The sequence below is a fragment of the Anomaloglossus baeobatrachus genome, chromosome 12 (genome assembly GCF_048569485.1).
Source record: "Anomaloglossus baeobatrachus isolate aAnoBae1 chromosome 12, aAnoBae1.hap1, whole genome shotgun sequence".
NCBI classification, from domain to species: domain Eukaryota; kingdom Metazoa; phylum Chordata; class Amphibia; order Anura; family Aromobatidae; genus Anomaloglossus; species Anomaloglossus baeobatrachus.
Window position 1 is genome coordinate 94,600,990 of NC_134364.1, and position 20,103 is coordinate 94,621,092.

At 45.0% G+C, this 20,103-nt stretch overlaps 1 protein-coding gene across 1 annotated transcript in view; it reads right to left on the reverse strand.

Annotated features, from left to right (window-relative positions):
* LOC142257600 (uncharacterized) overlaps positions 1 to 8,448 on the reverse strand; it is a 56,370-nt gene extending 47,922 nt beyond the window's left edge. Inside the window, exons 1-3 of the mRNA XM_075329736.1 lie at positions 8,438 to 8,448; positions 4,180 to 4,193; positions 3,585 to 3,884 (exon numbers count right to left, since the gene is read on the reverse strand). Coding sequence (XP_075185851.1) covers positions 3,585 to 3,884; positions 4,180 to 4,193; positions 8,438 to 8,448 — 325 coding nt within the window. The remainder of the gene's footprint in view (positions 1 to 3,584; positions 3,885 to 4,179; positions 4,194 to 8,437) is intronic.
* Between the last annotated feature and the right edge of the window lie 11,655 nt (positions 8,449 to 20,103).

The window sequence follows — 20,103 nt, forward strand, 5'->3', positions numbered from 1 at the left end:
ACTACAAGGCTCAGCATACTCCATCCAGGACTGTATGCAGGAGTTTTTTGCCCCCCCAAAAAAATTACGTGGGCTTCGCCATGTTTTTGTATGCCAGCCAGGTACAGCAGGCAGGTACGGGCTGCCCCCAACCCCCAGCTGCCTATTTAGATCCCGATTTATGTGTCCAGCCAGGTACAACTATGCAGCTGGGATTGGAATCCGCAGTGCAGGGTGGCCAAGCTTTCTGGGCACCCCTGCTGCGAATTGCAGTCCACAGCCGCCCCAGAAAATGGCGCTTTTATAGAAGCGCCATCTTTTGGCGCTGTATCCAACTCTTCCAGCTGCCCTCGTGACGGGTGGCTCGCTGGGTAATAATGGGGTAAGGGCTAGCTGTATATTATCAACTGGATCTAAGCCCGAAATTCATGGTGTCACACCAATATTAGGCATGACCACCATGAATTTCTAGTACAGATAAAAAAAAAACACAACACACAGAAAAATATTTTTATTAGAAATAAAACAGAACACAATTAGTGACTCCATCTTTATTGAAATAAGAACCCCCCCTCCATAGTAATCCTGGGTCAAGGGTCCCACGCTGTCCAATCCGGATCCAATATCATCTGATCGGTTTGCTGGATGCCAAAGCGATCAGATGATGTGTCAGGTTCAAGGGCCTGAATCACATGACACAGCAGCTGATTGTATAAACGGCTTTTATACAATCAGCTGATGCATCAGTGCAAAAAAAAACTACACACTTCTGTGCAGACTCTTGTCCGACAGCAGCAGCTGATAGTTTAGCCGGCCTGGCGGTAAAAATCCGACCTCACCCCTCGACTTTTAGTGTCAGCTGATTCCGTCAGGTGACCGCATCAGCTGATCATCGCCAGGTTTGAGAGAGAGAAAAAAGAGAGAGGGAGAGAGAGAGAGAACAAGAGAGAGAACAAGAGAGAGAACAAGAGAGAGAGAGAGAAAGAGAGAGAGAGAACAAGAGAGAGAGAGAAAGAGAGAGGTGAGAGCAATGCAGCCTTATTCCATGAATTGCTCCGATTTTGGAGGTGTATGCCGTGGCTCACAGCTGATGTCCGGCTCCTCCCCTCAGTGCATAAGTAAATTAAATTATAATTATAAATAAATAATAATTATAATTTAAAATTAAAAATAAATTAAATTCTTTACCGATGGATGGGCGGATGAATGGGCGGGCAAACACCAGCAGTACCGCACTCATCACCGCACACACACAGGCACTACAACCCCCATCATCACTGCACACGCAGGCACTACAACCCCCATCATCACTGCACACGCAGGCAGTACAACCCCCATCATCACTGCACACGCAGGCACTACAACCCCCATCATCACTGCACACGCAGGCACTACAACCCCCATCATCACTGCACACGCAGGCACTACAACCCCCATCATCACTGCACACGCAGGCACTACAACCCCCATCATCACTGCACACGCAGGCACTACAACCCCCATCATCACTGCACACGCAGGCACTACAACCCCCATCATCACTGCACACGCAGGCACTACAACCCCTATCACTGCACACGCAGGCACTACAACTCCCATCATCACTGCACATGCAGGCACTACAACCCCCATCATCACTGCACACGCAGGCACTAGCTGGGTGAAGTCTCCGCTGACAGCGCGGCTCACTTCATTGCTCCGTGGATATGACACAGAGCGCTCTTATTCTACAGAGCTCCTGTCATCTTCATGTAGAAGAGCTGACAGTGTTGTGTGGATTACATCAGACCTGGAGGGTTATTTGGGGATTTTATTAAAATGGTGAAAGAGGGTGTTTTTTTGTCTTTTATTCCAAATAAAGGATTTTTCGCTGTGTGTGTTTATTTACTTTCACTTACAGGTTAATCATGGAAGGTGCCTCGGGGAGACGCTTGTCATGATTAACCCCTTTATTACCCCAATTGCCACCGCACCAGGGCAATTCGGGAAGAGCTGGGTAGAGTCCCGGGACTGTCACATCTAATGGATGCAGCAATTCCGGGTGGCTGCTGGGTGATATTGTTAGGGTGGTGGGCTCCCCATAGCGTGGCGCTCCCCATCCTGACAATACCAGCCTCCAGCCGTGTGGCTATATTTTGGCTGGTATCAAAATTGGGGGGACCGCATTTTTTTTTTTTTTATTATTATTTATTTATTTATTTTACTGCACGATATAGACCTGCCCGCCAGCGGCTGTGATTGGTTCCAGTGAGACAGCTGTCACTCATTGTGGGGGCGTGTCTGACTGCAACCAATCATGGGCGCCGGTGGGTGGAGAAAGGCACGGAATACCTGATTGAATAATGAAGCGGCAGCCATTTTCAAAAGACGAAAAGCCGCTGGAGATTTGTGACAGCCGTGCGGCGAGTAGGAAAGAGAGAGGGATTGTGCTGGGGACGCAGGCCGCATGCAGATACGCAACGTGCGCACATACTTACTGTGAAAAGCCACGCTTTTGGTGATCGAATCTTTCTCGAACGCAACTCGAACTGACGAACTTTTAGCAAATCGTTCGAGTTCGTCAAATGACTCAAACACCCCCCAAAATCACTCGAACATGAAATTGGTGAACCTCGAACATCACTCAACTCTAGTTATAACCCGGATAATGCACCAGGGTGACAATATATACATTTTTTTCACACTGGAAAGTGCACACAGTTGGTTAGAGCAGTCATATGTCAAACCATTTACCCAACGGTCTCTATACAAGACAGTTTATTTGAAATATTAGTCTTCGCATCAATTTTTTCTACCTACTAAAGCATTAACTTAAAGCACATTTGTGCACTATATATATAGTACGTGCTTACATATGGATTTAGAAATGCCCCCAGGGTCAGACTCTAATACTCAGTAGACCACTAGAACACCAAAGAGTCCTTTGGTGAGCCCAGACTCTGATAAAAGAAGAATAACATGAGGTTTATAATAGACAATATCATCTACACATCTCCATACTGGTTCAAACAGTAGGATTTAAAAAGATTGTACATATGCCATATTAATCTTTAAATGGGACCTGTCACTTGTCCTTAATATGTAATTTTGAAACTTGCTGTAAATGGTGCCATTCTCCTGAATCCGGCGATGTCTTTTTTTCCTGTGCCTCTCCGTTCCTGAGATATGGCCTCTTCTTGAATGTGCGTAAAATGCAATCTTTTTTTGATAAGTGGGTGTAGACTTCAAACAGATGACATCATAGAAGAAGACCACACCCACTGGGTAACAAGACTAGCTTTATATACAGAGAAAGTGAGGCCGTATCTAAGGACAAGAGAGGCACAGGAAATAAAGAAAGCCATTTTTGGATTAAGGAAAATGGTGGCATTCATACCAGGCTCAAATATTACATATTTATGGCAAGTGACGGATTCCCTTTAAGTAATTTATATACTTATTGGGAACAAGAGCTATTTGCATACAGATTTATGATAACCCTGAATCTTGAAAGGCCACAGATCTGACATCTCCTGAAGGCTAGAAGCAAAATCAGTATTATTCACACTTCTCAAAAGACTAAATTAACATTATAATCAGTGATCATAAGTATTATGAATACATACCATGGACTGTGAGGTTAAAACACATTGTTTTCACTGTATTATTAGGAAAAGTAACATCAGCGATGTAGATTCCTTGATGATCTTTTGTCAGATTATCGATCTCCAGGACTGCTCCATTATCATATTGACTATAGCCGTTGTGGTCGTCAACGAATCTGCCATTCCTAATTGTTGCAATGAGATTTTCTGTTCCATTGATTTCAAATTTCCAGGATACTTCTTTCAGGTCATTTGAACTGAAAGACGTTGTCAAGTTCAGGGGCGAATGTAGATCCCCGGACACGTTATGTTGAGGCTCTGCTGTAACAAATGAAACAGGGTCATTTTAATCTTGGAATTTATGATACAGGATGGTTCCAAAAATAGACTTGTGGGGTCTATTTCCCTTAAACGACTGGAATTATGGGTGGGACAAGCTGTTTTGTTGTCTATTACAGTGGTTTCATAATAAGCATTGCTCCCCAAAATTAATGACTGTTAAATGGGCACTCGCTGTTGTCCAACCTTCACTATTAATACCTGCCCCTTCTTTTTGCTGACCTTTAATAAATCATAATAAAAATATTTGACCAAGATGACAATTAATACTTAGTACCTAATGACAATTTCCTAAAAACCAGAAACTAATATTAACAAAACAAAAACAGAAACCCTGCATCTCATTATATTTAGTTTTTGATAAAAAAATGTGTCACAAAATAGAGGTCTCTGTGTGTTTTGTTGCAGTTACTGCAACTCATCTGGAAACACGTAAAGAGTTTATACTTTGAAACAAAAAAACTCTAGAAACCATATAACTGGGACTCCAATTTATATATTCCACCCACTAATGTGGCACACATATTTGGAGACATGTTTACAAAACTTTTTAAAGTGCCTAACAGTATTTCATTATATACCCCATATTGCCACCAATCCTGAATTGATCCTGAAGCAATTGACACAGAGGTGTCGGTGTAACTGGAGCTAAGACCTCTAAACTGGCCCTCAGACTGGGCACCCTGTGCTGTCCTTTATTTAAGAGGTAGGCTTGATGTTAGCCAGGTCTGGACCACCAGCGTGACCCTAACTCCTGTTCGAACCCTGATCTAACACCCCCTCTCCTCCATCCCAGGAGAGGGCCGGGACCGGAGAAGAAAATCCAACAAATACCACAGACAGGGGAAAAACAAAACTCATGCACACTGCAATCAAACACAGGAAAGAGTAAATATGTGCCCAGGAAGAAATAAAACATAGGGAGGAAATAAACTAACAGAGATCTTTCCACACCACAAAGGAAAGCACACAACAGATTACCAGGCTCTGGATAATTATAATAGGGACCGGTATCGCTGAAGCAACGCTGTGCTATATTCCACCAGAAGCAACCGGATCCAGAATCTTATAGGGAGTAAAAGCAGCTGTAAGTGAACAAAAGCTCACAAAGCTCCCAGTGACACCACCTATCACCCCAGCAGAGCCATTGTCCGATACACTACAACTTACATATACTTTATTCCACTTGGGAGCTTCCATTATTGGATCTCACGGCCCTCCGGGTCCCTCTAGTATTTCGACCCTCCTCTCTGAAGGTCTACATGTTATACTAATAAAGTCATAATTGATACAAGTACTGTGTACCCCTCACAATTGACTCAATATCTTTGATGTTTTCCACTCTAAGATATTTATAAGGTGTGTGCACACCTGGTCCTTTTTGCCACCTCATTGACAGAGTGACACTAGCCCATGCAACAGAGGCGGTTGTAGAAATCCCATCATTCCTCTGAGAATCATCTCTTTTGTGGTGCTCCTTGTGCAATATTCCTTGTATTGATAGACAAAAGTCCTTGAGAAAGACCCGGATAGGGTTGAAACGTTGGACAATGTTTAAAAAAAATACACCACAATAAAATAATTTTGAGCACCATTCGGTATTTTTCAATTATTACTTGTTAGTGTGCCGGAGTATATTTGTAGTGTCTATTGTTTTTCTCCAGAGCACCTAAGACTAACGATAGTCGAGCCAGGTCTAATCTATTTGTAGTAACCCTTTATACACTGTATGCAGAATTATTAGGCAAATGAGTATTTTGATCACATGATACTTTTTATACATGTCGTCCTACTCCAAGCTGTATACGCTTGAGAGCCAACCAACAATTAAGTAAATCAGGTGATGTGTCTCTCTGTAATGAGGAGGAGTGTGGTGTAATGACATCAACACCCTATATAAGGTGTGCTTAATTATTAGGCAACTTTTCCTTCCTTTTTTGCAAAATGGGTCAGAAGAGAGATTTGACAGGCTCTGAAAAGTCCACAATTGTGAGATGTCTTGCAGAGGGATGCTGCAGTCTTGAAATTGCCAAACTTTTGAAGCGGGATCAACCAACCATCAAGTGTTTCATGGCAAATAGCCAACAGGGTTGCAAGAAGCATGTTGGGCAAAAAAGGCTCAAAATAGCTGCCCATGAATTGAGGAAAATCAAGCGTGAAGCTTCCAAGATGCCATTTGCCACCAGTTTGGCCATATTTCAGAGCTGCAACGTTACTGGAGTATCAAAAAGCACAAGGTGTGCCATACTCGGGGACATGGCCAAGGTAAGGAAGGCTGAAAAACGACCACCTTTGAACAAGAAACATAAGATAAAACGTCAAGACTGGGACAAGAAATATCTTAAGACTGATTTTTCAAAGGTTTTATGGACTGATGAAATGAGAGTGACTCTTTATGGGCCAGATGGATGGGCCAGAGGCTGGATCAGTAAAGGGCAGAGAGCTCCACACTGACTCAGTTGCCAGCAAGGTGGAGGTGGGGTACCAGTATGGGCTTATATCATCAAAGATGAACTTGTGGGGGAACGTTTCGGGTTGAGGATGGAGAGAAGCTCAACTCCCAGACCTACTGCCAGTTTCTGGAAGACAACTTCTTCAAGCAGTGGTACAGGAAGAAGTTGATATCGTTCATAAAAAACTTGATTTTCATGCATGGCCCCCTTGTTCACCTGATCTGAACCCCATAGACAACCTGTGGTCCCTCATAAAATGTAAGATCTAAAGAGAGGGAAAACAGTCCACCTCTGGGAACAGTGTCTGGAGGCTGTGGTGGCTGCTGCACGCAATGTTGATCATAAACAGATCAAGCAACTGACAGAATGTATGGATGGTAGGCTGTTGAGTGTCATCATATAGAAAGGTGTCTATATTGGTCACAAATTTTTGGGGGTTTTGTTTTTGGATGTCAGAAATGTTTATTTCTAAAGTTTGTGCAGTTATATTGGTTTACCTGGTGAAAAAACAGGTGAGGTGGGAATATATTTGGTTTTTATTAAGTTGCCTAATAATTCAGCACAGTAATAGTTACCTGCACAAACAGATATCCTCCTAAGATAGCCAAATCTAAAAAAAATCCCCCTCCAACTTCCAAAAATATTAAGCTTTGATATTTGAGTCTTTTGGGTTGATTGAGAACATAGTTGTTGATCAATAATAAAAAAATCCTCTAAAATACAACTTGCCTAATAATTCTGCATTCAATGTATCATCCTCATAGCCATCACACCAGGGCAATCGGGATGAGCCGAGTAAAGTACCAGGATTGGCATAATTAATGTGGTGTGCCAATTCTGGGTAACTGCAGGCTGGTATTTTTAGACTGAGGGGCCAAGATCCAAGGCACCTCCTGAGTATTATAATACCAGCCACCACCTGTCTGCTTTACCATGGCTGGATATTACAACTGGGGGGGACCTTTCATCTTTTTTTTCTTATCTGTTTTGATATCCAGCCACGGTAAAGTTTACAGTTGGGGGCTGCATCCTCCAGCTGTTGTTTTACCAGCACTGGCTATCAAAATGTTGCAGGAACCCATGTAATTTTTCTAAAATTAATTCTTTATCTTTTTACACTACTATACAGCAAACTAACTGCAACCAATTACAGACTCGGGCATATTGTAGGGGCGTGTATAACAGTCTGCAATTAATCACAGATATTGGCACAGAGGATGGCTGGGAAAGCAGTGTATATTGATGAACTTACTTCATCAATAGTTTCTGACTGCAGTGTGATAACTATCCTGCTCATACTAAAATTTTACTTCCATTTGTAACACTCTGGTGCTTACTAACGTTTCATCCCCATTGATTTGTATGCGGTTCGTTGTTCGGGGTTAAGTCCAGTGTCAAGTTCGCTCGCCGATCCCGATTTTTTTTTTTTTCGTGCTGGTTCGGCGAACCAATTATCCACGGGTTCACTCATCACTAACTGAGTGTTGAGGAGGACCGAACCAATCAGTTGAAATTATGTTCAGTAATATAATTAACATATATCATTTTGTATTACTATTCATTGCATTATGTAATTAATTACCAACAACCTACTACACATGGTAGATAGTATACTGCTGCCCAGTACATAGATAGTACATAGGATTAGTGGATATGTGAAAAAACTAGCACTGTGCAGATATGGACTATTAAGGGCTAGTCGCAATATTTAACAGAAAAACAAAAGGAGGACAAACGACCAAACGCCCAGATAATTTTTATATAAAGAGTTTATTTTAGAAAAGTGCACATGTAAAGGGTGAACAGGAATGATACAGGACTTAAAAGCCTCAAACAAGGTCACAGAACCCACATATATATAGCTGCTAGACATGCTAAATGATAAGGCACCTTTACTATGGAAATATCAGGAGCGTCCACTAGATGTCACTAGAGCACCCCGTGCCATAGCCCTGCGTGTACATATAACATAACTGGGAAGATTCCCACCATAATCAAAACAAACAGTATATATACTCACTGTGGAGCCACACGAAGGGACGCTGGGTGCCAAATAGGAAGGAGGGGGGGACCGTGACCCACCCGACGGCCATTTCCGCAACTCGAGGTTGCCTTCGTCAGGGGGCGTGGTTAGAAGGGCCAGGATGTGAGGTATTTATAATCCCATAGCCAATTACCAGGCAAGCCTCTATGACCCATGTAATTGTGCTGCGTGTAGCTCCGCCCCTGGATACCAGCCGAGTCACAATGTCCTTGGATGTCCTTGTCAGTAAGGACGGTGATTATGTTCTACAAACGGATCTGTGTCGTAAGCCAACTTCCACAAACACCTTGTTACATGCGTCATCTGCACATCCCAACTATATGATTGGATCAGTTCCTACTGGCCAATTTTTACGGTTACGTCGAATTTGCTCTACAAATGCGGATTTTGAGAAACAATCGGTGGACCTGATGGAGAGATTCAGGGAGAGGGGTTATAGTAGACGCATGATAAAAAGAGCTTATCATCGCGCGAAACATTCTGATAGGGATCAACTTCTGTATACTAACTCTATCCCTGGACCCTCCAATCAGGTTCGATTTATCACGAACTACAGCTCCAGTTTCAATCTGGTGAGGGCCAGCTTGGAACATGCCTGGCCAATATTGATGGCCGACCCTACTCTAAGGAAGGTTCTGCCAGAAAAACCAAAGATCGCCATCCGTAGAGGAACTAATTTTCGGGTTTTATTGGTGCACAGCCACTATGAGGGGAATAATAGAGATATAAGACTTTTTTGGGCGATATGCGACCTAAGAGCCGTAGTGGCTGTTCTCCCTGTGGCCAACATATGTCGCAGAAATACCTTTTCTGACTCCTCAGGCAATAAGAGATATTATATTAAGAAATTTATTACATGTTCATCACGGGCAGTAATTTATTACGCTACATGCCCATGTCCGAGGATATATGTAGGACTGACTACTCGTCAGTTAAAGGTTAGAGTATGTGAACATGTGTTGGGGATTGAGGCGGCACCTGGCCAGGTAGATAAAACCACGTTAAAAGCGATTCCCAAACATTATTTGGTACACCATGCATCAAACAGTTCACAATTTCGTGTTTTGGGCATCGACCAGATTGACCTGGGTATTAGGGGTGGTGAGGTGAGCAGGAGGTTGGCTCAATTAGAGGCCAGATGGATATACAGATTAAATACTGTGTATCCCTCTGGCCTCAATGAAAATTTGAGTTTTGCATTATTCCTCTAAGATCATTCCACTACATATATATATTTATATTTATATGTGTATATGCATACATTATATATGCTTGTGCTTGCCCTGTGCAAGTTGTTGTTTTTAATGTTTTAAGTGTGTGGTTATATATTTTAACTATGGTTTTTCTTCTCCTTCTGTATGTTAGCTTTGGGCCTCATGTTGAGCTTCTGGTTTTGGATTCCTCTCCATTTTCTGGATGTCATCCTGGCGAGCTGCACGTCGACTATGAATTTTGAATTTAAGCATACCACAGCATTTGTCAAAAAGTTCATTCAATCTATCCCTCCCCCCCCCTCCTCTCCCCCCTTCCACCCCCCCTTTCCCTCCCACAACCCCCCCCCCCCCTTCCCTTCTCCTGGTCCTTGGTCGGGTTACATGTTTGAATCCATAGTATGATATGTATTGACATGTAGTATATGTTCTCATCTATGAGCAATTATTCGGATCTGGCTATATATTCTATGTATATTAACTCCCCCAATTCCCCTGCACCTTTTTATATATGTGGACATAGCCGCATGCGCATGGTATAGTTTATTTTATGCGCAGTATTGCTGTCTCCGCGTGCTGATGTTTGGCTTACACACATCTGAGCGGGTTCGTTTATAATGAGTAACATAAAATATGGTTTATGCTGCTCTGATGTGTGTTCGCTAAATATATATATAGTTGCACCATATGATTTTGAACGAACTTTATAATACACACTTCTAATTGGTATTATATCATATACAGTGGTATATATATATATATATTAATCGTATAATTATATCCTATGGAGTGGGGATTCGATCCAGTTAGTATGGTGATACTGTTGGTCTGAGAATGCGGTCTTACCGCTAGTCTAAGGGGCACTTTGCACACTGCGACATCGCAGGTGCGATGTCGGTGGGGTCAAATTGAAAATGACGCACTTCCGGCATCGCATACGACATCATAGTGTGTAAAGGTTCGATGATACGATTAACGAGCGCAAAATCGTCGTAATCGTATCATCGGTGCAGCGTCGGCGTAATCCATAATTACGCTGACGCGACGGTCCGATGTTGTTCCTCGCTCCTGCGGCAGCACACATCGCTGTGTGTGAAGCCGCAGGAGCGAGGAACATCTCCTACCGGCGTCACCGCAGCTTCCGTAGGATATGCGGAAGGAAGGAGGTGGGCGGGATGTTTACATCCCGCTCATCTCCGCCCCTGCGCTCCGATTGGCCGCCTGCCGTGTGACGTCGCAGTGACTCCGCCCGACCCGCCCCCTTAACAAGGAGGCGGGTCGCCGGACACAGGGACGTCGCACAGCAGGTGAGTGTGTGTGTGAAGCTGGCGTAGCGATAATTTTCGCTACGCCAGCTATCACCACATATCGCTGCTGCGACGGGGGCGGGGACTATTGCACTCGGCATCGCAGCATCGGCCTGCGATGTCGCAGTGTGCAAAGTGCCCCTAAGTATCAGGTCAATCATCCACAGCTTCACCTTTAATCCTGGCTCTTCCATGTGTGCCGGTACCCGGGTGTTGTGCTGCTGTCCGCAGCCTGTCTGTCATCCGAGTCTATTCCGATCAGGTGGTTGCTGGTGTTTACACCGCATGTTTACGGCCGCATGGTTGGTGACTCGGCTGGTATCCAGGGGCGGAGCTACACGCAGCACAATTACATGGGTCATAGAGGCTTGACTGGTAATTGGCTATGGGATTATATATACCTCACATCCTGGCCCTTCTAACCACTCCACCTGACGAAGGCAACCTCGAGTTGCGGAAACGGCCGTCGGGTGGGTCACGGTCCCCCCTCCTTCCTATTTGGCACCCAGCATCCCTTCGTGTGGCTCCACAGTGAGTATATATACTGTTTGTTTTGATTATGGTGGGAATCTTCCCAGTTATGTTATATGTACACGCAGGGCTATGGCACGGGGTGCTCTAGTGACATCTAGTGGACGCTCCTGATATTTCCATAGTAAAGGTGCCTTATCATTTAGCATGTCTAGCAGCTATATATATGTGGGTTCTGTGACCTTGTTTGGGGCTTTTAAGTCCTGTATCATTCCTGTTTCACCCTTTACATGTGCACTTTTCTAAAATAAACTATATAAAAATTATCTGGGCGTTTGGTCGTTTGTCCTCCTTTTGTTTTTCTATTCATTGCATTGTTTAATATTAAGAAAATCCAAACAACATAATTTACCAATGTTTTAAAAAGCAGTAAATCATTCCACTTTGTTTATTGGGTGCTTGTACTATGATCAACAGCTACTCTAAAGTCAGTACAATCAGTATGATGTCCCTACAGAACCAAATACACATTATGACGCCACTATAGCTCCCCAGATGTCAGGGGTGTAATGTGTGGTTTCTGGCTATAGAAGGTCACAGTATTTGTCTGTGCAGAATGCTCTCTGACTTTCTATTTTTCCTGCTGTCAGTATTCATTGGTATAGGTAGCTTTCCTGCTGGATTCATCTCTCCCCCTTTTGGACCCAGCAGGAGCTCGCCTTCCACCCAGCTGCTGATCATCAGCATTCTCTTGGTGTTTAAATACTCCCTTCCTTCCTTCCTTGGATTGGTGCTTGTGATATTTTCAGTTCATTCAAGCCTTGTTTGCAAGCAGATGGCTTGTACTTCTCTGTGGTATTGTTGCTGAATACTTTGCTGAACTTCTACCTGAGTCATCTGTGGATATATAGTTTATGCATTTTTCCCCGTGTGTCCCACTTGTGTCTTCTATAGATGTTTAGTGGGGTTGACGAAGAGCTCATCCCATCCGTTCGCTATTTAGGGTCCAGCACTAGGGATACTTGGGGTCAGGTGTCCGGCTCGGCGCATAGGTGCAAAACCTTTCTAGGGTGGTGAGGGACCGCAGGGACCAGCGGTAGGTTTGGTCAGGGGTCACCATCTTCCTTTTCTCTAGACACAGGGTTTCCCTTGCCTTTTTTTTCACCGTTTACTTGGTACAATGTTCTACAGCTCCCCAGCATAGTGTGATACCTCATACAGTATAATAGCCTGTACAAAGTGTGATTGCCATTACAGTTCACCACACATTATGATTCGTAACAGCCCCTCAACCCAGTGATTGCCCCCACAGTCCACCACATATTATTATCCCTAACGGCCCCTCAATATAGTATGATTGCCCCCACAGTCCACCACATATTATTATCCCTAACAGCCCCTCAACACAGTATGATTGCCCCCACAGTCCACCACATATTATTATCCCTAACAGCCCCTCAACACAGTATGATTGCCCCCACAGTCCACCACATATTATTATCCCTAACAGCCCCTCAACACAGTATGATTGCCCCCACAGTCCACCACACATTATTATCCCTAACAGCCCCTCAACACAGTATGATTGCCCCCACAGTCCACCACATATTATTATCCCTAACAGCCCCTCAACACAGTATGATTGCCCCCACAGTTCACCACATATTATGATCCCTAACAGCCCCTCAACCCAGTGACTGCCCCCACAGTCCACCACATATTATTATCCCTAACAGCCCCTCAACACAGTATGATTGCCCCCACAGTTCACCACACATTATTATCCCTAACAGCCCCTCAACACAGTATGATTGCCCCCACAGTTGACCACATATTATGATCCCTAACAGCCCCTCAACACAGTATGATTGCCCCCACAGTTCACCACATATTATGATCCCTAACAGCCCCTCAACACAGTATGATTGCCCCCACAGTTCACCACATATTATTATCCCTAACAGCCCCTCAACACAGTATGATTGCCCCCACAGTCCACCACATATTATTATCCCTAACAGCCCCTCAACACAGTATGATTGCCCCCACAGTCCACCACATATTATGATCCCTAACAGCCCCTCAACACAGTATGATTGCCGTCACAGTTCACCACTTATTATGATCCCTAACAGCCCCTCAACACAGTATGATTGCCCCCACAGTCCACCACATATTATTATCCCTAACAGCCCCTCAACACAGTATGATTGCCCCCACAGTCCACCACACATTATTATCCCTAACAGCCCCTCAACACAGTATGATTGCCCCCACAGTCCACCACATATTATTATCCCTAACAGCCCCTCAACACAGTATGATTGCCCCCACAGTCCACCACATATTATGATCCCTAACAGCCCCTCAACCCAGTGACTGCCCCCACAGTCCACCACATATTATTATCCCTAACAGCCCCTCAACACAGTATGATTGCCCCCACAGTTCACCACACATTATTATCCCTAACAGCCCCTCAACACAGTATGATTGCCCCCACAGTTGACCACATATTATGATCCCTAACAGCCCCTCAACACAGTATGATTGCCCCCACAGTTCACCACATATTATGATCCCTAACAGCCCCTCAACACAGTATGATTGCCCCCACAGTCCACCACATATTATTATCCCTAACAGCCCCTCAACACAGTATGATTGCCCCCACAGTCCACCACATATTATTATCCCTAACAGCCCCTCAACACAGTATGATTGCCCCCACAGTTCACCACATATTATCATCCCTAACAGCCCCTCAACACAGTATGATTGCCCCCACAGTCCACCACATATTATTATCCCTAACAGCCCCTCAACACAGTATGATTGCCCCCACAGTCCACCACATATTATGATCCCTAACAGCCCCTCAACACAGTATGATTGCCGTCACAGTTCACCACTTATTATGATCCCTAACAGCCCCTCAACACAGTATGATTGCCCCCACAGTCCACCACATATTATTATCCCTAACAGCCCCTCAACACAGTATGATTGCCCCCACAGTTCACCACATATTATCCCTAACAGCCCCTCAACACAGTATGATTGCCCCCACAGTTCACCACATATTATTATCCCTAACAGCCCCTCAACACAGTATGATTGCCCCCACAGTTCACCACACATTATGATCCCTAACAGCCCCTCAACACAGTATGATTGCCCCCACAGTCCACCACATATTATGATCCCTAACAGCCCCTCAACACAGTATGATTGCCCCCACAGTCCACCACATATTATTATCCCTAACAGCCCCTCAACACAGTATGATTGCCCCCACAGTTCACCACTTATTATGATCCCTAACAGCCCCTCAACACAGTATGATTGCCCCCACAGTTCACCACATATTATTATCCCTAACAGCCCCTCAACACAGTATGATTGCCCCCACAGTTCACCACACATTATGATCCCTAACAGCCCCTCAACACAGTATTATTGCCCCCACAGTCCACCACATATTATGATCCCTAACAGCCCCTCAACACAGTATGATTGCCCCCATAGTCCACCACATATTATGATCCCTAACAGCCCCTCAACACAGTATGATTGCCCCCACAGTCCACCACATATTATCATCCCTAACAGCCCCTCAACACAGTATGATTGCCCCCACAGTCCACCACATATTATGATCCCTAACAGCCCCTCAACACAGTATGATTGCCCCCACAGTTCACCACACATTATGATCCCTAACAGCCCCTCAACACAGTATGATTGCCCCCATAGTCCACCACATATTATGATCCCTAACAGCCCCTCAACACAGTATGATTGCCCCCACAGTCCACCACATATTATCATCCCTAACAGCCCCTCAACACAGTATGATTGCCCCCACAGTCCACTACATATTATTATCCCTAACAGCCCCCCCAACAAACTGTGATGGCTATTAATACACCCCACCACAGAGTATGATGGCCACCAAAGCCCACCAAAAAGTATGATCCCACACAAAGAATAATGAGTCTATATAGATCTGAGCCAAAACAGATTTTCCACTCCGTGTGATGTATCTTCTTCTATTTCTTGACATTATAGGTAAATGCAGAATCCCAAAGCTGTCACCCGTACACTCCCCTTGCTCATTGAATCACCGTCCTGCAGCTACAGATAACTGGAGAACCAGTTTTATGGGAAGAGGGCCTTAGTCTCAGCAGCTACATGATAGTGTTCTCACTAACTGACGGGAAACAGATGTCTCCAAAATGGGGAAAATCAAAGAACAAAGAATATTAGAAAGTTGTTAAACTTTGGATGGGTTTTAGCTGCAAAGAAATGCTTCAGGATCAGGAAGACAAACCACACTGACACTGAAGACAAAAGGCCTTTTTTACAAGTGTCTGTCACTCACAATCAGTGGGGTACACAGGTAGCACTCACCTGCAGAAGACCTATACGACGCTAGTAACATCAGGAGCCCCATTGTGCTGCGTGTCCACATGCCGGTTACCTGTAGCACATTGCTTCACACCGGCTTCTCCTCCCCCACCTTCCAGAACGTGAAGGCGGAAGAGCAGGTTTTGAAGTTTGTACCTTACGCAAACACTTACTTTTCATATATGATCAAAATTCATAAGCAGGTTGGGAAGACTAAATATTCCAGCTGTACTGGGTCTAATATCCGGTGGCAAAGTGCTGGCACAGGGGTGACAAATTTTTCTAGGATACTGCACCCCTCCCATCCTACACTAAACACTACCAGAGGATGGAGGGATGGATGGATGGATGGAGTATAATATTCTCTATTATGGGCATGTCAGATATGCTGTGATATTTGCATCAAGTCTTGAAAAATCCACAGCAAAATTTGTAAATAAAATCATCAACAATTCATATAGATTTAGTAAGAACTTGTGTCACGGGCAGCGGGGCGCTGCGCTCACCAACGCTCGGGTCCGGCGCTGCTGCTGCTGCTCAGTGGCTTGAGCGGTGGGCTGGATCCGGGGACTCGAGCGGCGCTCCTCGCCCGTGAGTGAAAGGGGATAATTTTTGGGTTTAGGAAGTCAGTCCGTGACGCCACCCACGGTTTGTGGTGAGGTTGGGACACCACCGCTGCTCTGGACGGGGGATCCCGGGAGCGATGACAGGGAGCAGCCGAGATGTTTCTCTCCCCTCCGTGGGTAGGGGGATTTGGTGGTCCCGGGGCCCAGTGATGGTGACTGGAAGGTGGATGGCGGGGTGTGGCGAGGTGCAGGGTCGCTGGGGCAGCGCGGTGCCAGACGGCACGGTGGTACTCACTCAGCCAGTAACATACACGAAGTCTCTGGTAAAACAGACGGCTGGATGGACGGGTCCCACAGGCGGCTGCGGTGATCACTCCCGGTAGGTTGGCGGTGACTGTCTCTCCCTGCACCTTTGTTGTGTTTTCGGCCCCTTTGGCTTCCCACCAGTAGCCCGCTCCCCAGCAGTGTGTTGGCCAAAGGAGCCCCTTTTTGCCCGCAGGCGCTGGCCCTGGGAACTCTAGCTGTGGCGGTAGCTGTATTTCCCTTCACGTTTGAGCGGCCGCCTTCAGTCGGGTCCTTACCGCTGGGAAACCGATGGACTTGACTGGTTCAACGGCGACTCCAAGCCTGGTCGGGGTCCGTAGGCCCCGCCGGATGGCGCTGGCCTCTCCCCGCTCCCCGATCCGGCACCGGCGGGCCACCGCCCGTCCCCGGTCCCCACGGCTGTGCGTCAATCGGCCTCTCCTGCAGACGGTCACCACCGTCTGCCAACCTTGCTTTCAGGTGCCCGGGCCACGTACCCGGACACGGTCAGTCTGCTTCAGCTCCTCAACTACTACCCTCTTGCTTCAATTTCCCTCACCGAACTCTAACTCTCCCTTTTCCCGCCTCCAGGGCTGTGAACTCCTCGGTGGGTGGAGCCAACCGCCTGGCTCCGCCCCACCTGGTGTGGACATCAGCCCCTGGAGGGAGGCAACAAGGATTTGTGTCTGACTTTGATGTTCCTAACCGGGGTGTGGGGTGTGTTGTTGCAGTACCTGTGACGTCCTGGCTTGTCCATGGCGCCACACTTGCAAGTGTGTATTCTGCTCTGGAAGCTGAAGAATAATTATCTGTAGAAAAAGTACACAAAATATAATTGACTTCCATTATTATGTGAACATTATTTTACCTGTGTTGTTACCTAACTGTGTGTATTACCCCTGTTCTGTGACATCACTGTGTGTATTACCCCTGTTCTGTGACATCACTGTGTGTATTACCCCTGTTCTGTGACATCACTGTGTGTATTACCCCTGTTCTGTGACATCACTGTGTGTATTACCCCTGTTCTGTGACATCACTGTGTGTATTATCCCTGTACTGTGACATCACTGTGTGTATTATCCCTGTACTGTGACATCACTGTGTGTATTACCCCTGTTCTGTGACATCACTGTGTGCATTATCCCTGTACTGTGACATCACTGTGTGTATTATCCCTGTAATGTGACATAACTGTGTGTATTATCCCTGTACTGTGACATCACTGTGTGTATTACCCCTGTACTGTGGCATCACTGTGTACATTATCCCTGTACTGTGACATCACTGTGTGTATTATCCCTGTACTGTGACATCACTGTGTGCATTATCCCTGTACTGTGACATCACTGTGTGTATTATCCCTGTACTGTGACATCACTGTGTGTATTACTCCTGTTCTATGACATCACTGTGTGTATTACCCCTGTTCTGTGACATCACTGTGTGTATTACCCCTGTTCTGTGACATCACTGTGTGTATTATCCCTGTACTGTGACATCGCTGTCTGAATTATCCCTGTACTGTGACATCACTGTGTGTATTATCCCTGTACTGTGACATCGCTGTCTGAATTATCCCTGTACTGTGACATCACTGTGTATTATCCCTGCACTGTGACATCGCTGTGTGTATTATCCCTGTACTGTGACATCACTGTGTGTATTATCCCTGTACTGTGACATCACTGTGTGCATTATCCCTGTACTGTGACATCACTGTGTGTATTATCCCTGTACTGTGACATCACTGTGTGCATTATCCCTGTACTGTGGCATCACTGTGTGTATTATCCCTGTACTGTGGTATCACTGTGTGCATTATCCCTGTACTGTGACATCACTGTGTGTATTATCCCTGTACTGTGACATCACTGTGTGTATTATCCCTGTACTGTGACATCACTGTGTGTATTATCATTGTACTGTGACATCACTGTGTGTATTATCCCTGTACTGTGACATCACTGTGTGTATTATCCCTGTACTGTGACATCACTGTGTGTATTATCCCTGTACTGTGACATCACTGTGTGTATTATCCCTGTACTGTGACATCACTGTGTGCATTATCCCTGTACTGTGACATCACTGTGTGTATTATCCCTGTACTGTGACATCACTGTGTGTATTATCCCTGTGCTGTGACATCACTGTGTGTATTATCCCTGTGCTGTGACATCACTGTGTGTATTATCCCTGTACTGTGATATCACTGTGTGTATTATCCCTGTACTGTGACATCACTGTGTGTATTATCCCTGTGCTGTGACATCACTGTGTGTATTATCCCTGTGCTGTGACATCACTGTGTGTATTATCCCTGTACTGTGATATCACTGTGTGTATTATTCCTGTACTGTGACATCACTGTGTGTATTATCCCTGTGCTGTGACATCACTGTGTGTATTATCCCTGTACTGTGACATCACTGTGTGTATTATCCCTGTACTGTGACATCACTGTGTGCATTACATCTGATCAGTAATATCATTGTGTACTTCATCAATCTTTTCTGATATCACAGTATACATCATATGCTATTTTTCTACAGATTTTGTTGTGTGGTCTTGTTTTATGAGGGATGAGTTGTACCTTTGAATTCCACCTTGCATTTTATCATATGTGAGAAAATAATTCCAAGTGTGGCAAAATAAAAAAAAAAATTGCAGAATTTCACTTTTTTCTGTTTTATTTACAGAATTATTTCACCATAAAACTGACCTATGGTGGTATGATTCTCCGAGCTAGTACAGTTAGATGGCAAACATATACAGTTGTGCTAAAAAGTTTAAATACCCCGGCAGATTTTTTGCTTTCTGGGCCTTTTTTTTCTGAGAATATGAATGATAAATAAATAACAGAAAATCTTTTTTTCCACTCATGGTTAGTGGTTGGGTGAATCCATTTATTGTCAGACTGTTTTTTCTCTTCTAAATCACAATGACAACCGAAAACATCCAAATGACCCTGATCAACAGCTCACATACCCCAGTCCTTAATACCGTGTATTGCCCCCCTCTAACATCAATGACAGCTTGAAGTCTTTTGTAGTAGTTGTGGATAAGGCTCTTTATTTTCTCAGATGGTGAAGCTGCCCATTCTTCTTGGCAAAAAGCCTCCAGTTCCAGTAAATTCCTGGGCTTTCTTGCATGAACTGCGCGCTTGAGTTCTCCCCAGAGGGGCTCAATGATATTGAGGTCAGGAGACTGAGATGGCCACTCCAGAACCTTCACTTTGTTCTGCTGTAGCCAATGACAGGCCAACTTGGCCATGTGTTTTGGATCATTGTCATGTTGGAACGTCCAAGTACATCCCATGCGCAGCTTCTCGGCTGATGAGTGCAAATTTGCCTCTAGTATTTGCTGATAACGTGCTGCATTCATCTTTCCTTCCACTTTGACCATGTTTCCTGTGCCTTTATAGCTCACACAT